The 19,255-nt window shown below is 43.5% G+C and overlaps 1 protein-coding gene across 3 annotated transcripts in view; it reads right to left on the bottom strand.

The window, feature by feature from the left end:
* The window catches only part of NKD1 (NKD inhibitor of Wnt signaling pathway 1), a 119,831-nt gene extending 101,351 nt beyond the window's left edge, over positions 1-18,480 (bottom strand). Inside the window, exons 1-3 of one of the 3 annotated variants that reach the window (XM_020985155.2) lie at positions 18,188-18,480; positions 17,903-17,935; positions 17,089-17,222 (exon numbers count right to left, since the gene is read on the bottom strand). In XM_020985155.2, the coding sequence (XP_020840814.1) occupies positions 17,089-17,222; positions 17,903-17,935; positions 18,188-18,212 (192 nt within the window). In that variant the 5' untranslated portion in view covers positions 18,213-18,480. The remainder of the gene's footprint in view (positions 1-17,088; positions 17,223-17,902; positions 17,936-18,187) is intronic. The other 2 variants (XM_020985157.2, XM_020985156.2) reach the window with 2 other exon arrangements.
* Between the last annotated feature and the right edge of the window lie 775 nt (positions 18,481-19,255).

Here is a 19,255-nt window from a genome sequence, read left to right on the forward strand (position 1 = left end):
ATTAAGATACCATTAACAGATACAGGGATACTAGTATTGGTTGTTAGCAAAGAGAGTTCAGTTTGAGACAGGAAAATATACAATATTCAGAAGGCAATTAGAGGGCCATCTGAGAGAACAGTTTCAGTAAGGGGAGAGATAAAGGGGATGCCAAATTGAAGCAGGTTAAAATGTGATCTGTGGATGGTGAAAATGTGAAAACGGAGACTGTGGGTATGGTACAGAGCCAGGGTGGGGAACCTGTGGCCTCATGGCCACTTGTGGCCTCGAGGCCACAGGTTCCCCACCCCTTGTGCAGATCATTGGTGTCAAACTCATTAGGAAAAGGGATCACTAATCTATACATAAAGATCTTTGTGGGCTGCTTATTAACTTACTTTTGAAATGTAATGTTATCTATGTTTAATTGTTTTTTTATTTATTTTGTTAACTATTTTCCCATCACATTTTAATCTGGTTCTGGCCACACTCAGGAGTGCTGCCGGGTGTAGTCATGTAGGCATGGCCATCTGTTTGACACCTCTGTCATAGACCACTTCAAGAAGTTTGGCAATTTATACAAAAAGAAGAAAAAGGACAGTAGCTTGTGACAGCAGCAGGATTAAGCAAAGGTCCTCACAGGATGAGGAGCCCATGCATTGTTTGAAGTTAAAAAGGAAGGAGCCTGCAGAGAAGGAAAATTGAAGATGCTAAATGAGAGAGGAGGGATGATTAAGAAGGCAAATTCCCCGAGGAGGCAGGAGAGGAATGGGATCAGGAGCACAGGTGCAGGGATTAGCAAATACCTTAGTTTAAAACTAAGTCAATCTTTTCCAAGAAGACAAAGATGAATGCTTTCAGCAACTCTTCTAAAGCAATTAATCTTATTGGCTGTGTCCACATGGACCAAATATGCCATGTTATTTGACTAGCAGCTACATGGCAACACAGCTGTTTCACATCTGTTGCTGGTTTCAATACAACAGATTCATCTACTTCCTCTAACACGGCAAGGAAAAAAAATATCTCATAGACATACCCTCCACTCCAGTGACTCAGGCCAAAAACTCAGATAATCAGACCAATAAGGAAATTTTGCCATCTCTTTTTCTTCATCTTTGAGAAGTGTGAATTCACCCTAATTTCCAGGAATTAACTATAGCTAACTTAGTGTGCCCCACAAAGGAGCTTAAAAGCAATGTGACTTAGTCTAGGAGGCCTCCCCTACCCCACCCCACCCCTCCAAAAAAGTAAAAACATTTCTTCCATTTGACTGAGCTCTCACAGGGGAGTGAATAATGTCTCATCTTTCCTTAAGATCATCCCCATAGGCAATCTCTGTACAGGTCACTTCAGCACTCAGTCACTGATATTGACCACCTCATTCATTTATTCATTCATTCAACAGAGGAGATAAAAAGTTCAGATAAACACTATCCTTGACCTCATAGATGTTAGTAGGTTCAGAGAATATGGCTCCTCTACATTATGACTGAACCACTCTCCTCTAAGAGGTAAACGGTATTGATCCGAGAAACTTGAAATTGCAAAGTGAAACACCTTAAAGACTTCAGGAGCCAGCAAAGGCCCAAGACTGGAGAAGCTATCCTCAGGCTACACGCCCTCAACTGAGTCACTTCCCTCCCACCCCCTTATATCTGATGTGAATTTCTCACTACATTCCTATCTATGAAACAGATGCCTTTTGGTTCCCCAGCTGATAGAACCTCCAAAGGAGCACCCATCTCCCAAAAGGAAGAAGGATCCATGGCATTGGTTACCTCTTCTAAAAAATGAGCCAAACCTCTAATAGATGTTAACACTTTGATTTTTTTAACAAGGTGCATTCTATTTAAATATTTATTAATAATGCCTCTCATTGTTGAAATGGAATTTCAGAGAGGAAAAGCATCTCAGTGGCTATATAGTTCCTATACCTTAATAGGAATCCTTTATGTAGGGTTATGGAAATATAGGCACACTAATGCCTTGTTGGTGGAGCTGTGAATTGGTTCAACCATCCCGGAAGCAATTTGAAATCATGCTAAGTGGTGATTAAAATGTCCATATCATAAGCATATACACCAAGGAAGTCAAAGATAAGATGAAAGGCCCCATGTACACCAAAATATTCATAGCAGTACTTTTTATAGAAGTAAAGAACTAGGGGGAAAACAGTAGTTGATGGAAACAAGTGGTGGCTTGTGAACAGAACAAAATGTTACTGAAATGTGAGACAAGATGAATACAAAGAAGCACAGGTGGAATTATATGAACTGATACAAAGTGAAGTAAACAGAACCAGGAAGACAATATATACAAAGAATACAACAATGTAAGTGGAAACAACAATAGAATAGAACTGCTTTGAAATGATTAAGTCTCTGGCCCCTGGAAACTAAGATTAAATATTTCTAGATCTTTCCATCCCATCTTCATGACGTGAACTCAAAGGACTTTATCATCCTGGCTGCCCAACTCTGGATATCAATGTCCTTCCTACAGCTTATCAACGTCTTTCCTAAAAATGTGGTTCCTAGGCTGTTTCTTTAAAATTTAATGAATACAAAGTACTTTCCTCACAACAACTCTTTGATGCATGGTATATAAGTAGTAATATCTATATTTTACAGGTGAGGAAACTGAGTTTCAGAGAGGCAAAATAATTTGCCCACAGTCACACAGCTAGTTTAGTGTTGGAGTTAGGATTTGAACCCAGTTTCCTTGGCTAGTCTCAATGCAAATTCAGCAAATTCATTTCTACTACAAAACAGCATGGTTCAATGTGTTCAACATGTTATATTGCCAAATGGAATTAGCTCCTTGCTACCTGCCTAGATTCAGAGTCAAAGGCCTCCAACTGGAATATTAGACCTGATCCATATTCCCCTGCTTTCATATACATATATATATATATATATAATATATATATTATATATATATATATATATATATATATATATATGAATATGTATATGGAAGCTCAATTATTCATCTTAATAATAAATGGCTCCTAAATACCCACTGGGATCCAAAATAAGAAAGGAAGGAAATTGATGGCTTCCTATGCACTAAGATCATAGTGGCCATGCATTAGATTAGCCCATGCTACAACAGGAAGGTAAGACTGAAGCTATTCACCAGAAAATTCAAAATTCTCCAAAACTTGCCCCAGCCTGACTTTATTAAAATGCGGCAAATGTTAAGCATCTGATTGTTTAAGACTTTGAGGGGTTGATAGACATATTAAAAACATAAGAAACAGTGGGGCCCAGTAGAGAGAGGGAGGGAACTACAGTCAGGAATACCTGGGTTAAAGTCACTTAACTTCTCAATGGACCAAACAACTCTCTAAGATAATAAATTACAGATAAGTTACTGATATGCAATAAAGTGGGGAAATGTCCACACTGAGAGTTCCTCACATCAATTAAATCATATGTTAGGTCTCCCCAAAAGTTACCTTCTACAACCTGTCCAAATCCCTGCACCCAGACTTGGCTGGACTCAAGAGACACAGATCTGAGGCAGGGGCAGCTAGGGGGCACAGTGAAAAGAGCTCTGGCCTTGGAGTCAGGTGGACCTGAGTTCAAATCCAGCCTCAGACACCTAACACTTATTAGTTGTGTGACCCTGGGCAAGTCACTTAACCCCAATTGTCTCACCAAAAAAAAAAAAAGATAGCCAGAATCTGACATTTATTTAGCTATGTAACCACATGCAAATCACCTCACCTTTCTAACCCTCAGTTTTCTCATAAAATGAGAGTACTCACACAACCTTTTGATCCTTGACTGATCTTCCCCAGCTGTTAATGTTCTTCCCCACAAAAAAATTACTTTGCATTTGCTTATCTACATATAGATTGTCATTCCCATTCTCATCCCTGTTCTCTCCAGTCTCAAGCCATGCATTCAGGCTACAAACCCCTTAGCATAATGCTTGGCACACTGTAGGCCCTTATTAAATGCTTGTCAAATTGCTTTGTAAACTTGCAAGCCTGATATAAATGTGATTTATTAGTAAATAAAGTCAATCAGCAAAGGAAAGTTTATTTTTCTTTTTCCTTTTTTTTTTTCCATTTAACTGGACATGATACTCCTGAGGAAAAAGTAGAATGGTAAGTATGGTCTAGTAGATGATAAGCTTATTCACAGAGCTAGAGAACTACCTGCAAAAGTAACGTCATCCTCTCCAAAGGCCTCATGATGGAAAACGCTATCCACAAAGAAGAAAGAACTATGGAGTTTGATTGCAGATCAAAGCATACTATTTGCTTTTTTTTTTCTTCTGTTTTGTGTTGTTTCTTCTTTCTGGTGGTTCCTCCTATTGGTCCTAATTCTTCCTTACAACATCACTAATGTGAAAATATGTTTAATAGGAATGTATATGTATAGCCTATATCAGATTGCACACCCTCTTGGAGAGGGAGGTGAGGAGGGAGGGGGAGAAAAATTTGAAACTCAAAAACCTATGGAAGTGATTGTTGATAATCCAAAATAAGTTAAATTTCATAAATAAATAAATTTTAAAAAGTAATGTCATCCACATTTGGGCATATTTCTCTCTATGTATCCTTGGAGCTTTTCCATTTGCTTAATTCAGGTAATCCCTTTGCTACCATAAACCACCTAACTATTATGAGCACCCTAGGCATTCAACAAATGAGTCAAATCACAGTCTGTTCAAGTTGCTATAAGAAATCCTAGTGATCATTTTGTCCAACTTTTCATTTTGAAGATGAGTAAACTAAGACCCAGAGAGGTTAGGCAATTGCCTGAATGAAATCACACTATCAGTAATGGGAAGTTGGGCAGAGCCAACCTTGACATGGGCACACACCTGTGATCTCGCTTTCCAGGAAGACTAAGGCTGGCAGGTGCCTGAGAGTTCTCAGCTGCAGTGGGCTATGCTGATCAGGTGTATGTATTTACTGTTTGGCATTAATATGGTAAGTCCCCAGGGAGCAGTGGGCTACCAGGTTGCTTCAGGAAGGGTGAACCAGCCCGGGTCAGAAACAGAAAAGTGAAAGCTCTCATGGTGATCAGTGTTGGAATCAGGCCCATCAATAATAGCCCCTGCATTTCTAGCCCAGGAGAGATGGGGAAATGCAGTCTTTAAAGTATGTAAAAGCAGAATAGAATAATATAATATAAAAAAGAACAACGATAACCCAAGAGAAATCATCAGATAAATTTTTTTCTCAGCTTACGCTTCAAAAGGAGGGGCCAAAGGTGGGAGAAAGCATCAGAGAGTGTCGATCTAAAAGGCTGTTTGTTGTGTGTTTGCCACAGAATTGTTGTTTCCTTAAATCATCCTTTGCTTTTGATGTCTCCTCTAGACCATTTTGAGAAAAAGAGGGAACCAGGTCTCTTCAGGGTCAAATGAAAACTGACTGCCCATATAACAAGATATGGTGCTTACTGGCCCAAAGCTACTGTTCCTTTTTGAAACCAGGCCTGAGTTGTTTTAGGAAAATGCCACATACCCCCAAATCACACGTGGTTCGAACACACCATGAGCTGAGAGGCATCAGAGCTCCTGAGCTTAGCCTGCAAGGCACCTAGCCAGCCCTCACAGCCCTTTGAAGTTACAAAAACATCCTCTGGTCTGAGCCCATTTGTGAGGCTGTGGGATGACATGCTTTCTGCACCACTCCCTCTGCACTCACCTGTGGTGTGCTGGTGGATGACGGCCCACTGGAACAGCTAACAAGGTGAGCCTTTATATTCTCTCTTTCCATCCCAGGAATGGAGCTCAGTGAAAGAGGAACAGAGGGGTTCCCCCATGCACAGCTACTGGCCAAATGGAGCCAGGGGAACTGCTTACTTAACACTTTTCTCATGTTTGGGCTAGTTTCTTTGCCACAAAAGTACAGAAGCAGGAGTCATCCCTACTTCAATGAATGTCCAAGAAAGAATCGCCCTGTGTGAATGAGGTTTCAATGTTCCATGCATCCATGTGGACAAGCTGTCTTTGTGATACTTTCTTCTCCGCTAAATGCTCAGAAACTAGAACCTTAGAAGTTAAAACTGACAAGGCCACATGAAGTGTAGAAAGCACACTGGATTTGGAACTGGGAGCCCTGGACTCTAATCCCAGGTCATCTATTTACTGTGTGACCATCAGCAAGTCACTTACTCTCTCTGGGCCTCAGTTTTGTCATCTGTAAAATGAGATCTTAATGACTCCCAAGATTCTAACTCTAAATTCTCTGATCTTTCAGATGGGTGCAGTTTCCTTTTTTTTCCCCCCTTTTTTAAAGACTCTGAAGGATTTGGCTAACTCTAGCATCAAAAACATCCAATTTCCTTTTTTTTCCCCTCTCCTATATATGGCAGTAGGTTTTATGGTTCTAGAATTTAATTAGTAACTTGGGTAACAGACAACTTAGCAGGTTCGCAGATGTCAGTCGAGTAGCTTATAGGGTCACAGAGCTAAAGCTGAAAGGGACCTTAAAGACCTAGGCTAACCCCTCATTTTACAGATAAAGAAACTGAGGCAGAAGGAAATGAAATCACTTGCTCAAGGAAACATGGTAGTAAGTATCACAGAGAGGACTTGAACTTTCATCTTTGAGTCCAGTTAATGCTCTTTCCACCATATACACATCTCCAAGTACGCAGCCAACCCATGTAGGTGTGACCTGGTTAAATTCTAAGCTGCTCTCTTACATGGTCTTTCATTAACTATTAGTGGAATGAATGAAAATGACCCTCAAGGAGCCTCATTTCGTTGCAAAGCAGCAACAGTGCAGTGGAAAGAATGTTGGATAGGAAGTCCAATGTGAAATACCGGCTTTGGCACTCACACACATCCTGTCTAATTGCAGCAAATCACAACCTCTGTGGGCCTCAGATCTCCACATATAAAAGGAAGGGATTGGACTAGATGGATTCGAAGGTGTCTCCCAGCTCTAAATCTAGGATGCTATGAATGGGTCCCAACAGGTCCCTTGGCCCTCTCCAGAACTGAGCTTGACGACTCAGTACCTAGAAGGAACCAGCAGGGGGAGCCGACCCCATCTGAGTGACTCCCAAGGCAGGGTTGAAACCATTCCTAGAATCATTTAACTTTAGCACTGGAATGCATCTCAGAGATTATCCAGTGCAACCCCATCATGTTACAGAAGGAATTGAGGCCCCGAGAGGGGAAGTGACTTGCCCTAAGGCATGCAGATAGTGGCATTCTCGGTTGATAAGTTCACTGGAGTCAAGTGGACGAGCAGACATTGTAGTCTAAGTCCATTATTTATCCAGGGTCTTTTCCTTCTTCCAAAGTATTTTCATGTCTACTGTTTCATCCCCTAAATCTATATGGAGAATTTATAGGGAAATATAGACAAGAATAACACAGGACAATAAGGCATGAAAGGTCTTTAAAGGTCTAAAGTTTCTCATTACAACACTAACTCAAGCTAAGTGTTATTATTCCCCATTCTACAGATGGAAAAATTGAGGTCCAGAGAAAGGAAAGGCTTGGCTTTAAGATGATTAAGCTAAGACTTTATCCATTACCCAGTACACAAAGTTTTGGGTCTCGTAAGGTAGAATCTTAGGGAGATACCACCCTTGCAGTGCCCCTCACACACTCCCTGGCCCACATGGCTAAGCATGTAGGAAAAGACTGTGAGTTTTGACTCTTTTCCAATTATGCAAATGAAACCCAGGCCAATCCCCCAAAGTTCTCTTGATAACAAACTACGACCAAGGCAGCTTAGCCAAAGCACCACCGGGCTGCGATTCACCCCTACACAGCCCATCCAGGGTTGAGAAGTTTTGTAAGCTGTCTTTCTGAAAATAAAGATGGCTTAAGTAGAGACAACCTTCAGAGTTTACTAGCAAAGCAAAATTAAAGGAGCTGTGAATAAACAGCCCCCTCCACTTTTCCCAGGAAGTTATCAAAGAATTATTTATGTTTATAGAAGGGCTTGTTTTGAAAAGGCTCTCCACCCCACCTAAGCTTGGATGAGAAGCCACAGCCCCCAGGCACGAACTTTGGGGAGTGCTCAGACTTTTTCCTCAAACCTCTGAAATGACTGGATCCACTTTTTCATACAGAGTCAGAAGCTAATCATAAAGAAACAGTCCAGGTCCCAGCATAAACTTAACAGGATGACATCAAAGACCTTCCTCTAGATTAAATGCCTGAATTCTTCAGTGCTTTTTAGAATTTCTTCCAGGATATTTTGGGTTATTGCTTCAGTTCTCCTTTGGCTGGAATGACAGATATTCTGTTTGCAAGATTCTGAATTTTTCCCTTCTTAAGTGAGAGATGGATGAAGAGAGGCGGGAGGGAGGAGGAGAGAGAGAGGGAAGGAGAAAGAGGGAGGAGATGAAGCCCATGTTGGAAAACAGGCAAAATGCAAGCAAATTCCAAGGAACTTGCAAAGTTCAGAAACAAAAGCACTTTCTAAAAACAATTAATTTCTGAGTGGGAACAGAAATGCTTAAGTCAAGACCATGTTCTGATCCTGATGATTTCCTTTGAAGGTCACAAATGTCCCAAATAATCAGTATTCTTAATACTGCTACGTTCGTACTGTTGAAAAGGAGATCTTTCTCTTTTTTTCCCATCCCATAGATAGGCATAGAAAATCAACCTAAGGGGCAGCTAGGTGGTGCAGTGGATAGAGCACCAGCCTGGAGTCAGGAGAACCTGAGCTCAAATACGGTCTCAAACACATAACACTCACTAGCTGTGTGACACTGGGCAAGTCACTTAACCCCAATTGCCCTCACAAAAAAAAAAAGAAGAAGAAGAAGAAGAAGAAAAAGAAAATCAATCTAAGGGCAAGACAGACCACAGTGAGTTTTGGCATTGATCACAGAGCTGACCTTGGGAGTAACCGCCATTGTGGCCTATTCCACCCCCTGGGCCTGTAGCTCCCTAAGGCACAAATGTCACTCCCACACTTTTCAACAAGCAGGAGATCAGAAGTAGCTCCCCAGAAAGCAACAGATACCTGTTACTTCATTTAGCAGCTCTTGTACTCCTCCACACTGCCCAATGTGGGCATTATGGCACCAAAAACTGACTGCCCCTCGCTCATACCAGGGAGAGTAAAGTGACATCAGCCAGAACTATATCATGGTTGTTCCTTGGAAACCATCTGGTTTTAAATTCTACAAAGCAATTTGCCCCAAAAGTTACTGAATTGTACAGATCCTTTAGCCCAGTGATACCAGGCCTATGCTGCAAAAAGATCAAGGAAAGAAGAAAAATACAAAAAAAAATTTATAGCAGCACTGTTTATAGTAGCCCAAAACTGGACACTAAAGGACTGCCCTCCTATTGGGGAATGGCTAAACAAATTGTGGTATCCAAAATGATGACATGGCCAGTTTCAGAGGAGACTAGAAATCTATTAACTGATAAAATAAATAAATATGATAATAAAATTTTTAAAAAGTGATAAAAAAAAATAAAGTGAATGGAACCAGAAGCATGATTTATACAATGACAACAATGTTACAGAGAAAAACAACTTTGAAAGACTTTGGAACTCTAGTCAATACAATAATCAACCACATATCCAGAAGGCTAAAAATGAAATATCCCACCCACATCATGTCAAAGAAGTGACAAACTTAAAATACAGAGAAAATGTGTGTTTTGGGAGGATGACCCATGTGGGAATTGATTTTGTTGGACTATGCATGTTTATGATGAGAGTTTTATTTTATTTTTTTGTTGTTTTGTTTGTTTGTATTTAGGCAATTGGGGTTAAGTGACTTGCCCAGGGTCACACACCTAGGAAGTGTCAAGTGTTTGGTCTGAGGCCGGATTTGAACTCGGGTCCTCCTGACTTGAGGGCCAATGCTCTATCCACTGCGCCACCTAGCTGCCCCTATGAGAGTTTTATTTTTAAAAATTTTTTTTTGTTAATTGGAGGGGGCAGGAGGAAGGCCAGATTATAAATACATATAAAAATAAGTAAATTTATTTTCAATAAGAAATTGTCTGGTTAATACTCACAAAAACAGAGCATTGCATCATAATCACCCACCAGAAATGTGCACTTTTGGAAGCCTGATAGTACATTAATGCCAGCACCACCAAAGCTTTTTTCAAAAAAACTCAAAGTTTGAGGCATATACTTGGCAGAAGGAAGCCCAGAGAAATTTTTCTGAAAAACTTCTAAAAACACACACACACATTGTTCTTGTCATCCCTTTACTCTCCAACAAAGTCACCTAAGTTCCCTCCATACTCTCATCGCTAATTTCTCTTCCTCTCCTGAAAAGCAGCAACCCCTGTGTTATCCATCAGTCTCCAGGATTAGGAAATATTACCCATGCCCCTGGCACTATCCTGGGTGAATGATGTCTGGTGAATGAATAAATAGATCTTAAGAGATACATAACTCACAGAGTGAGTAGTAATGTAAGAGAAGCATGGCAGTTGAGCAAGAGGCAGTATTTTTGAGTGGAAGGTCCTAGGTTCAAGTCCTAACTCTGAGTTCCTCCCTGTGAGATCTTAGTCAAGTCATTTAACTTCTCTGGCCTCTGGGGCCTTGACTAGATAGCTTCTAACATAGGTCTATGTATTTGGAAGAGGGTCTAAGTGTTCCACACTGATCTCTTCTTCATACCCGAGCTCCAAGAACTGACTTTTTGCTGGGAAGAGAAGGTTTCACTGCCATCTTTCCAATCACCTGCTGGCTCAGCCAGAGTTTCTAAACTCTTCTGAGTACAAGGTGATGTCTCTGAAAGAAAAGATAATTATACTTCTGTTATAATTAACTATTTTAAAAGAAAATCAGGAAAAGAAGTCAGAGTCCCTATCAGACCTGGTATTTACTATTTACTTTCCTTCCCTAGCCATGTCTTTTACTGTCTCTAGCCTCAGGTCGGTATTGTCCCACAGCATAGAGCCTAGGGAATAGATTTCATGTTCCATCTTTTAAAGCTCCCAATGTGAGAATGCTCCTCTTTTTTTCCCCTAAATATTTCTTCTAAAAATTGCAACTTCAGAAATTATGTATTTTCACAATGTCCTAGATTATTAATTCTCCCTGCTGCCTCACTTTACCAACTTCAATGAGGCAAACCAAAAATCACCCAAGTCATTTCCAAAGTAGTAAGAGGCGGGTGTCTGAAGTTTCTTTCTGAAAAAAACCTTCTTGCTTAGTTCCTCTTGGGTCTTATTATAGGCCTCACTTTAAAAAGAAGATTACAGAGGAAAGTTCTGTTATTAAACTCTGATGAAAAGAAAATTCCATATGTCTAAATCCACCAGCAAGCAGTCTCCCATCTTGGACAGAGAAAAGTTTCAAAAGCAGGAAGAGATACTCTCTGGCTGAATCAGAAATCACCAGATAGCATGTGGCCAGAGCATCTCAAAAGGGAAACAGAAAAACATTTGGCATCTGTCTGCCCCTTCCTCCACTCCTCCCCCTGCAGTAAAGGTAGATCACCTATGCAGAATGATTTTACCCTCTTAAAAAAAACAAGCAGCTGGGGCAGGTAGGTGGCACAGTTGATAGAGCTCTGGCCTTGGAGTCAGGAGGACCTGAGTTCAAATCCAGCCTCAGACACATGACACTTACTAGCTGTGTGACCCTGGGCAAATCACTTAACCCTGATTGCCTCATTAAAAAAAAAAGAAAGAAAGAAAGAAAAGAAACAACAGTATAACACACGCGTCCCCTAGCTCAGTCTCCTATTTTAGAATCTCATCCTTTCACCTCCCCTTTATTCTGGCCGAGAGAATGTTAAACCTGGAAAGAATGCTGCAGCTCATCCAGTCCAACGCCTTCATTTTACAGGTCAAGAAACTGAGGCTCAGCGAGGGAAAACCACTGACCCAAGCTCACAAGACAGTTGACAGCAATCAGGGTCAAGATCTGACCCTAGGTCTTCTTAGCTCTAAATCTAATTTTTTCTCTACTATTCTGAACTGCCTCTTCAGAGAGTTTCCAGAGATGGAATGAGTCACTGGGCTTGGCCAGAAGACCAACTTCAGGTCCCTTGGGAGTAGCAGGAAACACACCTAGCTGGCCAAGAAAAAGATGCCATGTGTCTGGGTCCTGAGCCACTCACCTTTAAATCTTCTATCAGCACCAAACAAATCAACTTTTTGTTTCATGACCCCAAATAGTCAATTTGTGCTTTTCTTCAAATGTCAAATCCACCTCTAGCACACTGCTTTGAAACCACATAAGGACACCTAACACTTTCCATATGGCAACTACATTGTAGCTTTTAATTGTACCAACTGGTATCATTCAAGCATAATTCCCCAGGAATCCAGCTCTCAGCAGCAACCCCAGCCAACTCTCTAATCTCATCACTGGCACTAATGCTTCCATAGACACTCTGATTGGGAATGAGCACACTGTAATCTCCCCAAACCAGAACTGTCAAAATGTGCTAGGTACACCACTAATTAAATTACCCTGCCTTCCTGGCATCAAAGTTTGAACTCCCTGCTTGGACTTTTCTTTGTCTACACTTTCAGACAGTGTACACCCTCCCTTGTCAGGCCACCAAGACCAAACAACAGCAGAAAGTAAGACCTTCAAAATAATGCAATTTAAGAAGTATAAAAGTACATACACACAAAGTCCTCTCCAACTTTGCTGAGATTTCATGGAGGAAAAAATTCACTTTTTTCTTCATGCTTAGCAAATACTTATCAATTTTACTCAAAATAAAAAAAGTATCATGCCTTATAGAGTACCTTATATTTTTGTATCTATCATCTTTTAACCTTTAAGATTAAAGTGGGCAGGGAAGGGGGGCAATTAGGTGGCAGCTAGGTGGCTCAGTGGATAGAGCTCTGGCCCTAGAATCAGGAGGACCTGAATTCAAATCCAGTCTCAGACACGATACTCACTAGCTGTGTGACCCTGGACAACTCTCTTAACCCTGTTTGCCTTGCCAAAACAAAAAAAAAAGATTAAAGTAGGGGCAATAGATAAAAACACTAGCCTGAGAGGTCAAAAAACTTGATTTTGTAGCCTTGGCTCTGCCATTTATTAATCATGTGACCTTGAGTCACTTATAGTACTTCTTGGAACCTCAGTTGCTACATCTGTAAAATGAAGATAATCCCTGCCCTGGCTAGTCCATGGAATTGTTGCAAGAGTCAAATGAGATAATGGACACAAAAGTCCTTTGTAAATTACTGAATGTTATATAAATAAAAGGGATTTTAAAAAAAAATTTATCTTCATGGCCCTATCAAGTAGGCAAAACAGTCTATTCCCATTCTGCAGCTGAAAAAAACTCAGGTATATTCTTTCAAACATTTGCTGAATACCTAAGTATAAGGCACTGGGAAGGATACAGTGGTGGGTTAGACATAGTTTCTGCCCTCTAGGAGCATGCAGTTTTATAGGATAAGCCATTTCATAAAGGGTAAGTGACTTACCTAAGGTCACTAACTTAGACAAGTGAATGACGGGGCCAAGACCAAAACCCCAGGTCTCCTGACTCCTGTCCAGCCTGTCTCTTTCACGATATACTACCTCTTACTAACCTTTTCCTTTAGTCGCAGGCTACTAGAAGGCAGAGAAATGCTCTTTGGGATCCAACTTATTTACTGCCTGCTCAGTGGCATGCCTGAGGAGGCTGTGTTTGAGGAACCCACCACACTTTTATTAATCCTTCTTAATTCTATTATCATCTCTGTTGTTTATTTCCAATTTGTCCCCTACAGAGCTTGCTTATTTATAGTTGTTCACATGAGGACTCCTCCGTTAGACTGTTAACTCCCTGAAAAAAGGTAGTGTCGTTTACCTGTCTTTATATTCTCAGTACTTTGCATAGTTCCTAGCGCACAGGAGGTGATTAATAAATGTTTATTGACCGACTAGCTGATGCATGTGCTACTGGGCCATGCTGTGGCTTACTGCATCAAAGTAAAGACAAACAAATGGCCCCTCCATTATATCCAGAGAAGGGTGACAATGCGGAAAAGGCCCAGTGAATGAGCTTACCATATCTTCCCTTGTACATCCCACTGCCATTCTCAGACCATTTGAGTCCTAAAGTGCAAGGACCTCCCTCTGGCCCATGATCACAGATAAAGTAATCAGCTAAACCACCACTCTGAACCACACATCTATTTGCATCCCAATTAATAAATGAAAGACATCCTAAAATACAGTAAAACCAGAATGGCAGGATTTTCAAAGTAAATTCTGGTTTAGAACAATACCAAAAATCTATATTGCCAGAGGACATTCACATTCTCTATTCTCTTATTTGATCTTCGAGGCAACATTATAAGTGGAAAGAGCATCATGAAGCCCATTTTACAGGTGAGGAAACTGAGACTCCAAGAGGTTAAAGTGGATTCTCTCAAACTCAGTAAATGAGTAGCAAAATCTAGATTAGAATTCAATCCTGACTCTCTGCACTAAGTGGTATTCTTAGAACAGGCAAAATATCCCTTAGGAAAGACTCCTGCTCCCTTCCCATCATCTCTCTTCAATAGTAGGAGCCCTCATCCTGGAATCCAAGGGCAGCCTGCTTCATAACATTTGCTACTGGTATCTTAGTGCTTTTCATCTTCAAAAGTGCTTTGAACAAACATTAATTACTCCTCACAATGCTCCCAAGAGAGGGAGGTAAGTACCATCTTTCCCCATTCTTCATCTGGGACGGATAAAAAGGCAAAAAGGTGAAGTGAACTTGCCAAAAGCCACAGGCAGAGTTGGAGTTAAGCAGGGGCTTCCAACAGATTCTTCTCTACTTTTCCAAATGGCAATTTTTTAAAAAAGGCTCACAATCCTTTTGTGGAGAATTCCGTTATTTAATTCATAATTACAGATATTTTTCCTTTGTCTCACTCTCTATCTATCCCGTCAGCCTCAATTTGGAAACCAAGGAGACCCAGACATTTTAAAGAGGGGAGGAGAGGTAATATTTGTTATGGCTTTGAAGATAAACATCAAATGAATTAAGCTACTACTACATTTAAAATTTCTACTGTAGGAGAGCATTTCTTGCTGCCACTTTTTTAAAGTTCCAAATACATAAGACTAGGTAGGAACACTTTGTTTAAAAAAAAAAAGGAATCAACAGATCAATAAGAATATGCCTAGTTAGATGATAAGTATATTTCTTTGTCTTGAGCTACAAAATGAATTCATTCATAAAGACACATCAAATCATTTTAATTTGGGGGGGAGGGTTAAGAAGCTCAAAAACTAGAATGGAGAGGGTTTGGGACGGTATATATGCCTTTGTTAACATCTCTAATCCCAGCACAGCCTACAGGCTAATGAAACATCTAAGAAGATCAGGATGGTTCCCTAGTGGGCAGATGGGTGTTAGTAGTTTAATGAAAAGGCAGCAGCTCCTCTTGGAGACCTGGAGGTCAGTGCACAAATCTCTTTCCATGTTAATCCTCCTCCCCTTGAAGTTCTACTCGTCCATCATGGCTACATCTGACCAACCCTTCCTCACCACCATCACCACCACCACTACCAAAAAAAAAATCCACCACTTCCAAAGAATAACTCTTTCCCCTTCCCCTCCCTACCAGCTGGTAAGGATGGCAAATCTAACCTGCCAGTCTGATTGTTCCCCCTTTAAGAAAGAGGGAAAAAAATTAAATGTCACATCAAAAACTTCATTCATCTTTTGATCCTCTGGGCTGCCTGAGTTGCACGCAGATCATTTGAAACCCACATGTGGAGTCATATAACTTGCAGGACATCCATGAACTCCAGTCACTGCCAGACCCGGAACTACACTGTCTCTCCCTAGAAGACAACTCCACAGAACCACTTACTCCACTGGGAATGATTGTCTACCAAGAAATCTCAGAACTTCATCCACAAAGGAGAAGAAAGACTTAACCAGTAAGATCCACAGAAGGCATCCTAGGTCCCCAGGGCCTGGAACAAGAACAAGACTATCCCAAAAGATAGTCATTTTCCTAGTAACTAGGTGTGTGACCTGGCACATGATCTTAGAGGAGAAACTAGGAAACCCTCCTGTAGGCTTTGCTCACTAGAAATCTCCCTGAAAAGGGGGGGGGGGTACTTTGAGAAATGCTGCCCCAAATGACCAGTAACTCACTGCTCTAGTCTCTAAACAGTTCCCAATGGCAGTTTTAACCAAGACCAAAAAGAAAAGGAAAACCAGAGAACACAAATTTGACTCCACTCTGCTTTATAAAACAGAAAAGTCTGGAAGAGTCAGCTCCCTAGGGAGCTCTGATGTAGCTTTCTTCTTCTTTAGCCTCCTCCCACTACAGTAAGCAGCCCCACAGTCCTTTTTTCATCAGGAGCCCCAGAGTCCACCAGCCCAGCCTTGACCTCTGCACCAACAGCTGTTGCCACTGGGAAACTGCCCTAACTCCTCTCCAATCCTATTTCTGAACTCTTCCCCCTCCTGCATGCATACAAATTATAGCAGGTGAAACAGACAACCGCCACCCCCATCCCTCTCCATGCATACCATGCACAAAAGCAGAGGCCAAAGTGGCCCCCTGACTCTTGACCTGGACTCCTTCAGAAATAGCCCCCTGGCTCTACTCTATTTCTTCTGTCTAGCCCATGACCTAAGCTGAGACTCCTCTTCTTCGGCAAGGAGGGGAGAATGGCTCTGAGGTACCTCCAGAAGAGAAGTAGGAAGTCATTCCTGTCCCCAGACAACTTTAATCTTGAGAAATATGCCTTATCCTTCCTGCCTTTCCTGGGCCTCCTCCCTATGCCATCTCAAGAAGGGACATCTAGTGCTAACTCAACTCTCCTGGGGAGCTGAAGGGGCTAGTTACCATCCCCACTTTCCAATAGCCCCAAGACAGTTGGCATCACTCCGCACAGTAAGGGGATGAGAGAGAGAGAGAGAGAGAGAGAGAGAGAGAGAGAGAGAGAGAGAGAGAGAGAGAGAGAGAGAGAGAGAGAGAATATATGGGAATATCCTGGTGGGGGCGGTCGGAAGGAGGAGATAGACCCTGGGCACATTTGTGAAGCCAGAGTCCTCTTTTGGAGGAGAAGGGAAGGGCCAGCGAAAAGGAGTGAGCTAGGAACCGGCATCGCGCTGCCTTCACTAGACAGAAGGAAGGACCGGAAGAAAGAAAGAAAAGATGCAGCAGAGCAGAAGGGATTCTAGGACACCAAAGGAAGGTGAGGGAAGAGGTCCGTACCCGGGTGCCGCTGGAGAAGCCGCCCACCACCCGGGGCTGCCGGGATCCTGGGCCACTGCTGGGGTAGCGTTGCTTCCCGATCCAGTCTTCGATCCCCTTCCTAGCCCAGGAGGCGTTCACTGCGAAGCTGTCACCTAGGACACAGCACAGCCTGTTTGAGACCCTAACCCCAACATCAACCTTCTCCCTCTTCCTACCCCCAGTGCAGTACATCACCCCTAAAGTTACATAGGGAGCAGGAGTCGGGGAGAGAAGAAAGGTAAAGGGGACTAAGAGGAAGAGAAGAACAAGGAAGGAGGCAGAAGAGAGAAAAGAAAACAGGGGGGGAAGGAGAAAAGACAGAAGAAAGGGAGAACAGAAGTGAGTAAGAAGAACAAGGAGAAAAGGGAGAAAGGGAAAGATAAAGGGATACAGAACGAAACGGACAAGAAGACAAGAAAAGGGAGAGGAGTGCAGAGGAGGGAGGAACAGAGGGATGACCAGGAGGAAAGACAGGGCGAGAGACCAGAGTTGACAAGCAGAAACAAGGAGGGAATGAAGTCAGGCAAAGGCAGAGGAATAGACAGCTAGATAGTAAGGTCCGGGGACGAGAGCCGGGACAGGTTCGAGGACAGCGCCGAGAGGGGCAGAGGCCGGAGCCGGCCCAGGAGCGGAAAGCTGAAGGCGGCGGAGGCGGCGGTGGCGGAGCAGGAGGAGGAGAAGGAAAGGAGGGTGGGCTGAGGGAAGAGCAGGGAAGGGGGGCGGGAGGGGAAAGACCCAGAGAAAGGAGGAGGGTCAGAAAGTTTGCCCCGGGGCGGGGAGCCATCATCCCTACCTTCGGGGCTCTCCCTGCGCTTACACACGGCAGCTGGGCAGATCCGAGGCGGCGGGCGGGAGCAGGAAAGAAAGGGAGAGGGAGAGAGTTAGCGATCGCGGCTCGGCGGGCTGGACTGGGCAGGGCTGGGCAGGGCAGGGCAGGGCAGGGCAGGGAGAAGAGGAAGAAGGAGGAAGAAGAGAAGGAGGAGGAAGAGGAGGCGGAGGAGGAAGAGGAGAAGGAGAGGGAGCCCGAGCCCGAGCCCAGTTCCCGGGGCCGGGGCTGGGGGTTGCGGGAGACACTGACCGTGTTTGGAGTGAAGTTTGCCCATGGTGCGGCTGGGCGGACACCGGCCCGAGAGGGCGCCGGGTTAATCCATGTGTCCCGGCCCCTGGCCCAGTCTCCCCGCCGGGCTTCTCCTCTCCTGTCCTCTCCTCTCCTGCCCTCTCCTCTCCTCTCCCTCCCTCTCTCTCTCTCTCTCTCTCTCTCTCTCCCTCTTTCTCCCAAAGACAGAGGCGGTACCAGGACGAGCTCCCTCCAGCCCCGCGGCTGCCTGATTGACGCCTCCTTGCGCTGAGCCCCCAGCCCGACGCCTCCTCCGCGAGCCCATTGGGCCGCGGCGGTGCATCAAAGAGGAGCCCGGAATGGGGAGGGGGGCGGAGACTGGCGGGGGCCGGACTCCCCGCAGGGAGGAGGGAGCGGAGCTGCGGCCCGCCTGGGGGTGGGTGGGGGGGAGCGAGATGCTGCCCTCATCACCAGCCCTCCACTCCACCCCACCCCAGTCCTTCCCTGTCCCGACAGCTGGCCCCTGCTAACGCTTCACCAACCGACCCCCTGCTAGGGGAGATCTAAATCAGGTCCCACCTAGCCTCTCCTGCTGGGGCGCCGTCCTATAAAGTCATTACTCCCCCCCTCCTCCACCCAGTAAGGGATCCTACTGCTGCCCTACACACACACACACACACACACACACACACACACACACACACACACACACACACACACACACACACACACCCCCTTACTGGTTGGGATAGGGGACGTGGCCTCACCGGTCAGACACGTCCCTTCCCTTGGGCCAAGAAGAGGAGGAAGGAGGAAAGTACGTATGTTGATCTTATAAATCACTACGGTACATTTGTATAGTACTTTTTTAAGTTTCCAAAGCACTTACACAAACAGTATCTCACCTGAACCTCACCACCTCCAAGATAGGCAGGGACGGAATCATTTCCCCCATTTTAAAGGTGAGGAAACCGATGCTGAGAGGAGAATATCTTACCCAAGGTGACCGGATAAAGGTGCAAAAAATCAGAGCAGACCCCAGTAAGTCCTAATCCAGTGTTCTTTCCACTTGCAAGACATTGCTTTCCT

Source organism: Phascolarctos cinereus, unplaced genomic scaffold, assembly GCF_003287225.1.
Source record: "Phascolarctos cinereus isolate Bilbo 61053 unplaced genomic scaffold, phaCin_HiC Scaffold_2;HRSCAF=192, whole genome shotgun sequence".
NCBI classification, from domain to species: Eukaryota; Metazoa; Chordata; class Mammalia; order Diprotodontia; family Phascolarctidae; genus Phascolarctos; species Phascolarctos cinereus.